At 46.6% G+C, this 9,202-nt stretch overlaps 1 protein-coding gene across 3 annotated transcripts in view; it reads right to left on the bottom strand.

Annotated features, from left to right (window-relative positions):
• Nucleotides 1-9,202, bottom strand: part of FAM91A1 (family with sequence similarity 91 member A1) — a 54,627-nt gene that overhangs the window by 22,690 nt on the left and 22,735 nt on the right. For all 3 annotated transcript variants that reach the window (XM_019552552.1, XM_019552546.1, XM_019552551.1), the window contains exons 12-15: nucleotides 8,242-8,360; nucleotides 7,663-7,775; nucleotides 7,352-7,438; nucleotides 5,091-5,223 (exon numbers count right to left, since the gene is read on the bottom strand). In XM_019552552.1, the coding sequence (XP_019408097.1) occupies nucleotides 5,091-5,223; nucleotides 7,352-7,438; nucleotides 7,663-7,775; nucleotides 8,242-8,360 (452 nt within the window). The remainder of the gene's footprint in view (nucleotides 1-5,090; nucleotides 5,224-7,351; nucleotides 7,439-7,662; nucleotides 7,776-8,241; nucleotides 8,361-9,202) is intronic.

Raw genomic sequence — 9,202 nt, 5'->3', positions numbered from 1 at the left:
ACCCCAGTATTCTTTCCTGCCATGGCAGGGGGTCAGACTAGATGATGTGCTCAGGTCCCTTCCAACCCTAGAAACTATGAAACTATAGTAGCCAGAATACTACGAGGACCATAGCAGTTGGGACACATCACACCCCAGGCTCCCCCCTGCACCTGGACTCCCCTACTCTAACACTACTGGGGTCTCCACCCAAATGAAGCCCATGGTTCCAGCCTGTACCCAGACAGAGCCTGCAGTCCCTGCCCCTTCCTGGAGGTCCCTGTGGTCTCCGACACTCGGCCTCTACTCAAATGGAGCCCCCAGCTCCTTGTGGAGATTGCCTAGCAAGACTGCAGGCAGCTGGGTTTGGGGGCACTGATACACCCCTTGTGGGGTGTGCTCAATGGTGGATGCCCTGGAGTGCCAGATTAGGGAACTCCAGGCGATGGTCCAGTGGCTGCACTCCATTAGGGATGCGGAGCAGGAGCTGGACTCTTACTTTCAGGCTCTCTTTCCGATGGCTCATGACTGAGTGGCAGAACTTAAGGACGTCCAGCCTGGGGTTGCCTGGACAATGGTTGTCTCCAGCCCACAGGGGCGCAGCACCAGGGTCACCACTCCCCTGGAGCTGCACAGCCGCTTTGCACCTCTCACATGGACAGAGTCAGCCATCCCACTGGTTCCAGCCTGTGAGGACGCAGGGCCACCCAGCACCTGCACCTAGAAGAAGGTACAGATTATCATGGTGGGTGACTCCCTCCTTAGGGAGACTGAGGGAGCAATCCGTCACCCTCACCCCCTGGCCTGTGAGGTGTGCTGCCTGCCTGGAGCTTGTGTCCGGGATATGATGGAAAGGATCCCCAAACTCATCCAGCCCTCCAACCACCATCCATCCCATGCTCCTCATCCATGTGGGCATCAGTTACATTGCACGGAGAAGTCCAGGGCAGGTCATGCACGACTACAGGCTCTAGGACCTGGGCTTGAGGGTCTGGGGGCACAGATGGATTTCTCTTCAATCCTCCCTGTCGCAGGACATGGGCTTCGGAGGGACAGGTGCATCGGGGAGATGAATAGAAGACTCTAGCGACGAGGGGTTTGGCTTCCTCAACCACAGTCCACACTTCAGGGAGAGCGAACTGTTGGGAAGGGATGGCCTCCACCTCACCTGGAAAGTGAAGCGGGTCTTCTCAGCCAGAATGGCTGACCTTCTTGACAGGGCTTTAAAAACTAAGACAGCTGGGGGACGGGCAGTCTACTAACAGTTTTAGCCCAAGTCATGTCAGCCATACTACCAAGACCTTGGGCAGCCTATGAGATCCCACTTAGGGAAGTATTGGGGTTCACATGGCAGACTTAACTGTTTGTACACAAATGCCAGGAGCTTGGAAAACAAGCATGAGGATCTGGCCTTGCTCCTATGTGATAATGACTACAATCTTGTAGGAATTACTGAGACCTGGTGGACTCCACTTATGATTGGTCAGTGACAGTAGAGGGTTATACTGCATATAGGAGAGACCGTGTGGGGAAGAGGGGTGGGGGTGTTGCTCTCTACGTCAAAGATCAGTTCACCTCTCTGCAGATTGAGTTTCCAAACCAGAAAGGGCAGCTTAAGACCCTTTGGGTCAAGATATAAGGAGAACATGGGGAGAGTGACTTACTTGTAGGAGTCTACTATAGACCCCCCCACCAAGAGGAGGACCTAGATCAGGAATTCATTAGGGAACTGGTCAAAGCCACACGCTCCCGATGCTTGATCATCATGGGAGACTTCAACTTCCCTGACATCTCTTGGGATGATCACATGGCCAAATCTGACAGGTCTCAGTTTTCTCACATGCATCGATGACCTCTACCTAACCCAGGAGATCTATGGGTCAGCTAGGGGAGACGTATTGCTGGATCTGGTCCTGGCCAAAGGAAAGGACCTGGTGAACGACCTGCAGCTCAAGGGGAAGTTTGGTGACAGCGACCATGAATTGGTCACCTTCTTAGTTCACCAAAGAGCAGGCAACCCCTCAGTGAAACAGAAGTCCTTAACTTTGGGAAGGCCAGCTTCTGCAAACTGAGGGAACTGGTCAGTCAGGCAATCAGAGGCCATACCCCTACTGAAAAGGAAGTACATGATGGTCATCGCTCAAAAACAATCCTTGAAGCACAGGGAAAAGCCATCCCTTCTCGCAAGAAATGCAGTCAACAAGCAAGGAAGCCCCTACGGCTCAATAAGGAACTGTTGGACCTCATTAAGCTCAAAAGAGCAGCCTACACCAGCTGGAGAACAGGAAGCATTACCGAAGAGGATTACCCTGCACTCGCCGACAGCTGCAGAGAGCAGTTGAGAGAAGCCAAGGCACAAACCAAACTTAGGCTTGGTACAGGGATCAAGGACAACAAAAAGTCCTTCTTTAGATACGTGGGAAGTATCAGTACTGGGCCCTGAGAGATCCAACAGGACAACTGACATCAGATGCCCAAGGAAGGGCCAATCTCCTAAATGACTTTTTCACATTGGTTTTTCACCCTCCCACAAGGATCACACTGCCACGAATGGCACAAACCAATTTGGGAGTGGGTGACAGGCCCAAAATTGATGTTGATCGGGTGAGGGAACACCATGAGAAACTGGACATTCACAAGTCTGCAGGCCCAGATGGAATGCACCCACGGGTCTTGAAAGAGCTAGCAGACATCACTGCATCCCCCTTGGCAGGGATATTTGAAAAACTGTGGTACTCGGGCAAGGTTCTGGATGACAGGGAGCATGTTGGCTCTTTTCCAATCTACAAGAAAGGGAAGAGGGATGAGCCAGGGAACTATAGACCAACCAGTCTGATGTCCATCCCCAAAAAAATTCTGGAGAAAATTGTCAAGGGATCCATTAACGCCATATTAACAGAAGGCAAGTTTCTGAATGCCAGCCAACATTGTTTTGTGACTAGCAGGCCTTGCCTGACCAACCTCATCTCCTCTATGACCAGGTAACATTATGCCCTGGACAAGGGAAATGATATGGACGTAATTTATCTGGACTTGAAGGCCTTTCACCTAGCCGCCCATGATGTCCTCATGGTTCAGCTGGGAAACTGTGGCCTAGATCATCATACGGTCCGATGGCTAAGCAACTGGATTTGGGTCAGACCCAAAGAGTACTAGTTGAAGGGAGCAAATCAGCATGGCGCAGCGTTACCAGCGGAGTCCCTCAGGACTTGGTACTCGGGCCAGCACTCTTTAACACTTTCATCAATGATCTAGATTTGGGAGTCAGATGTGAACTGGCCAAGTTCGTGGATGATACCAAACTATGGGGGAGGGCTGTCACACCACAGGACGGGCTGGGGATACAGGCTGACTTGGACACATTCTCAAGGTGAGCCGACCAAAACCAGATGGCTTTTAATACAAAGAAGTGCAAGGTGCTGCACCTCGGTAGGAAGAATCCTCAGCATACTTACAGGCTCAGCAGTGCTACGCTGGCTAGCACCATGACTGAAAGGGACTTGGGGGTCTTGACTGACCACAAGATGAATATGAGCCACCAATGTGATGCAGTGCAGGCAAAGCTAACCAAACTCTGGCATGCATCCACTGATGCATCTCAAGCAAAACCAGGTTAGTCATCCTCCTGCTTTACTCAGGCCTGATAAGACTGCAGCTAGAGTACTGCGTTCAGTACTGGGCCCCCCCACTTCAGGAAGGATGTGGAGAAGCTTGAGAGAGTCCAGAGGAGAGCCGCTCATATGATCCAAGCCCTGGAGGGAAGGCCGTACAAGGAGAGGCTGAGGAACTTGCGACTCTCCAGTATGGAGAAGAGAAGGCTTTTGGGGGGTGGGGTGGAGAAGGACACGACATGACTCAGTGGCAGCCTATAACGTCATAAGAGGGGTACATCAGGACCTCAGAGAACATCTGTTCACCAGAGCTCCCCAAGGGATAACAAGGTCTAACAGCCATAAGCTCCAGGAAGGCTGATTTAGACTGGATGTTAGAAAAAAGTTCTTTACAGTGCTTGTGTCCAGAGTCTGGAACAAACTCCCCCCCAAAGGTGGTGCAAGCACCTACTCTGGATTCCTTCAAAAAGAGCTGGATTTATTTCTTGCTGGGGTCATTTGATCCTATCTGACTTCCTGCCGGGGGGGGTGGGGGGATGGCGCTGGACCCAATGATCTCTTGAGGTCCCTTCCAACTCCTAATGTCTATGAAATCTTTCCAAGTATCAAGGTCAGGCTGACCAGTCTAAATTCCCCAGCTCTTCCTCCTTCTTAGAGACAGGTATTATGTTTGCCCTATTCCAATAATCTGAGACCTCACCCAATCTCCATAAATTAAAGAGGATAGCTAATGGCTCTGAAATTACCACACCCAACTCATTCAGCTTTCCACAGATTAAATATTTTAAAAGGGGCCGAGCCCTTCCAGCTCCTATGTATAGCTAGCATGGCAGATAACACCTGGCAAGATCAGTTATATGACAGGAAAATATCAACTACAAGTCTGATTTAGCTTTAATTTAGATGCTGTTCATTTTAGCCTCCTCCAAAAGATAAAGCAGCTAAGGCAATAGCAAAATAAATCACTGGATTTCATTTTGAAGATGGCTACCTGCAGTTAAATAAGCCTGAAATAACATTTTGGAAGAGTGGGATTTTCCAAGACATAAAAGGGCAACAAGCCATTTAATACCTTTTTAAAAACGGAGTTGTACCCAACACTTTGGAGCCTTTGAAAATCTTCTCTTTAGTGCATTTTTGCATGAATAACTATACTCCTTAACTGTTCTTCGATGTTTAGTCAAGAACCAATTCCCTCTCTCAGTCCAATTTGTCCTTAAGTCTTGTAATAAAGTTACTCAGTCTTTATATATAAGACCACTGCTATGCAACTGATATATGCAATTCAAAATAAAAGCCAGTTACAAGGCCAAAAACAAGTAGTAAGTTCTGTGGCCCCACATCAGGAAAAGCATCCCTGCTAAATAGGCTGCTGAGTTCTTTCCTGAACAGAAATTTACTTGGGAAAAGTCTTCATGCTTAAAGTGAACAAACACAAAGTAAACATGCTCAACTCTTAATAGATTGGGCAGATCTCCCCAACAGGAATTTTCACTGTACCGTTATTTGGTTGTTCAAGTTGTGCAGTTTGTGCCACTAGGTCCTTATTATGCCGCAAAAATAGAATGGTGTTTCTCAGGGTAAGTGCATGATCGAAGTATCTCTGTGCCTCCCCTTCACCAGTGCTTTGAACCTAAACAAAAAAAGGATAAGAATGTGCTTAGTGAATTGCTTAACTTTTTTTTTTTAAATCATCATCTGAAATTGTCATTAACTTTAATTAATCTGTAATTTAATTATACAACTGTGCATAATGCTTTCCAACAAAGGGGTTTAAAGCAACCACAGTGAAGGAGTTATCTGGCAAAGCTTGCCAAATATCAAAATATACACACAAAAGCAAACCATAACTAGTTGGGTGAGACTGCCAGACTTCAGCCCTAAAACAGTCATTTGTACTGAAAAGTGTAATGGGTTGACAAATAAAGCCACAGCAATTACAGAGATTTTGCAAGTACAACTTTATAACCATCTTAAAGGACATGCTAGGTTTCCTTCTGCCCTATCTACCCTAATTGAAAGCCTTATTGTTTATACCTTCCAATCTTTAATGGCCGTATTTTCAGCACCGTGTGCACAAAGTACATGCTTGTTTATGAAGACCCAAATTCAGCACAGAGAAGCAAATAACTGCCATTTACTGGGTCAGATGTGTCATACAATTGCAGAGGACAGATGCTGAGCAGGAGAGTGAACAGAGTATGACCAGGGTTTTTTTCCCCATGGTTCCTTTCCCACTTGCAGCCTCCAGCATAAGGTCCAGGAAGTTCTGAATCAGACTGCCACCACAAAAAAGTCAATAGCTGTGTGCACATACAGCAAGGAGTTGTTTGCCCATCAGGGATTATGATGGGTCAATCAATGTATTTGCATGTCATCCCTGGCTGACTACACACTTTTGCACATCCATATTAGAGGTTCACCAATACATCAGTCCATATCGTATTGGCACAGATAAAAAGAAAAAACAAAAAAAACAAAAAAAACCAACATTAATCGGCAAATCGGCTTTTTTTGGCTGATGTGCCCAATAAATGCCACATGCATGCACGTAGGCGCAGCATGCACAAAGCCAGCACGGCAGCTTAGAGAGCAGCATCCAGCTGGTAAGTCTGTTGATGGGGAAGGAAAAATCAAGGTCCCCGTAGTGAGGGAGGAGGGGGGCTGGGGCTGCCAACCAGGCGGGACAGGGTGCAGGACAGAGCTGTGAGCAGCTCATCTAGGGACATGAGGGACTCCCACCAGTGTGCACACCCCCAGGGGAGGCATGGGGTGGGGCATGTGCCCCCTGGATCTGTGAATGAGGCAAGCATGGGCTGCCACTGTGGCCTGGGCCAGGACTGTGTTTAAGGCAGGAAGCAGCAGTGCTGGGAGGGGTACAACAGGGGGCTACATCAAATTCTGGAGACCTCTATCTGCACCCCCAAGCCTCCCTCCTCTTCCCCCCCAGAGACTTACCAGCCAGATGCTGCTCTCCACGCTGCCAAGCTGCATATCAGCAACCGAACTGGTTCTGGCCAATACGGGTCGTTAACAAGTCAGCCATTGGTATCGGCCCAAAAAATCTTTAATTGGTGCACTCCTAATACATACCCAATAACTTGGCCCTAAAAAAAAAGTCGCTACTGACAAACACCTAGAATACACACTACTCTAATGAGCAAACTATACAGGTCAAGTATGCTCAGGGATCCATAAGAATGGGCTCCTAAATAAAATATCAGGCTGCATGCAGATGAAAGCAGACTTTTGGTTCTCTGGGGTGCCACTGCTACTTGTCCCCAGGGAATATCTGTGCCACATGCACCCTGGCGCATAGCAGGTTACTCCAGGTGGGGTAAGGGAAGCTAGGACCAGCAACTGTGCTGGCCCCAGCAGCCTTAGCTGGGGTCCTGGGGGCTGGGGAAGCTGAAGCTGCAGCACTGCCACAGTTGGGAGCATGGCTGACAGCTGGAATGTGGCTCCAGCTGGCCAGGCTCTGGTTTTGGGAGGCATGCACTGTTGCCACATGTACCACACCACTTTTTTTCTGTGTGGTTTTTTTAACCCCGGGATACCCTGGGGTTTAAAAAACCAAACTCCATGCTGCAAAGTAGCACCACATACCACACAGCCGTGTTTGTCTGGATGGGTCACAATCAATGTATTTGGCCTCTTTGGCCACAGAGGCTAAAATACATTTTCAAATACCAACCGGGAAAAAAGGAAAAGGGTTAAAACTTTGAAAAAAAACTTTTGACTCCACATCCAAAGCAAGTTACCTTTTCAAGTTCCACAAGAAAACTGTCCAGAGACTCATCTGATAATTTTCCAACTTCAAACATGGTGACTGCATGACTTTTCAAGTTCTGTAGCAATAAAATCCACATAAAGTTAAAATAATTAACTTAGAGGAAAAGAGGAGAGAGCAAGAGATCTAATATACATTTTTGTTACATTAGCAACAGACTTCAGGCATCTGAACAAACAAAAGATCAAACAAACACAGAAAATTCTAAAATAGAGTAGCATTATACTAAATGCCATAAAACATTTAGTCTTAGCATGGATAAAAGAGAACAACTTCACATACTGGTGAAAGATTCCCCATCATCAAAAAGGCAGTGAGTGTTGAATCGAACAGGAAGGCAATACGCTTTGTGTGTCCGCTGGACAGACTCAAGCTGCTCAGGCTGGCTGTGTCAGCTAATAAAATAAAGAGAAAAGTTATTTTGTTCCTTTTATTTCATAATAAATTTCCTTTAATCAAGTCCTAAAAATCACAGAAATAGTGTATTTTTTCAGTATATGTATAGCTCTAAGTATTATATACACTTCCTCGTTGTTACTAAGCCACTATATATCATTTTAATTCCAAAATTGAAGTGGTCAACTTAATACTTCATTAGTCACATCTACTACCATTCATAGTGCAGACTGATTAAAATAGTAACTCTGGGGGAAATAAGGCAAGGAGACTGAAGAAAAAAAAAAAAAAGAAAATCAAAAAGGAAAGCCAGGGTATCCAATAACAATTGCTCTAGGCTTCTCTGTCCCCCACCCACTCAGCTATAAAAACCTCCAGAATTAAGAGGATCTCTGACAACCTCACGACATGCTACAAGCATTAACTAATTGATCCTACTGCATTATATTCACCATCAGTGCTAACCTGGATCATCTTGACTGTTGGTGTCAGTATCTGTAGCTGATGACCCAGCTTCCTGTATAGGACTCCTGTTTTCCCCACTGTCCCATGAAAGCAGCATCTTTTGTGGCTCCAAAGTACTCCTATTAAACGTGAATTAAAGTCCAAATCTATTGTCACTGTTGCACCATGGAAACAGCTCTGCCAGCTAATCCCACAGTACTCCTTGAGCACTTAGTGACAAATGGTGAAAACCACTGCAGTTCCTATCAGAGCTGGTTCAAGCGTTTCACAGTGTTCTTGTGAATGGCAAAATGTAGGGAAAGGATTAAACAAGTATCGACTGCTCCCCTACACTAGAACTGGCTAGAAGATCAGGGTTTTCCATTCAAATTCAACTTACTTTTTTGTGGATGTGTGAACCTGAGTTTTAGTCTGAAGATTTCTAAATAAACAAGACGCTCCCGAAACCATACTGCTGGTCTCACTGCTCTTCCTGTCAGTTCCAGTGGTAGTAACACCAACTTCAGTGAATAAGAGCAGGTATTCCTAGGGTCCCAGCCCCACCTGGGAGGTGCATCCTGTAGTGTCCATGGTTATTAGCAACCACAGCCCTGCGACATGCCGGGATTTGGCAAAGGCTGATCAGACCCAACATAATTTTAAACTAAACTCTTTGGGCTCCTACACATGTGCAGGGAGCCTGCTCCAACACACTGAAAACTTGATTAATCATGAGTGACAGAGTCTGCTGGAGCATGGAAATTAACAGGCTCCAGCAGACTCTAGCATCACGTGCATCAGTATTCCTGCGCTAGTGTGGGGACATTGATACACATGATGCTCAGGCACTTTTACTTAGCCCAGCTCACTAAGCAAAGTGCCCCCCACCCCTCCCAGAACATGTAAAAATGCCCTTCAGGTTTAAAAAATATGATAAAACTATAAACAAAAAAAAATAATAATAATAATAAAAACCTGTTTT

The sequence above is a fragment of the Crocodylus porosus genome, unplaced genomic scaffold (assembly GCF_001723895.1).
Source record: "Crocodylus porosus isolate Cpor-Errol unplaced genomic scaffold, CroPor_comp1, whole genome shotgun sequence".
NCBI classification, from domain to species: Eukaryota; Metazoa; Chordata; order Crocodylia; family Crocodylidae; genus Crocodylus; species Crocodylus porosus.
Note: the sequence above shows the minus strand (reverse complement) of the source record. Positions and strands in the feature narration are given on the sequence as shown.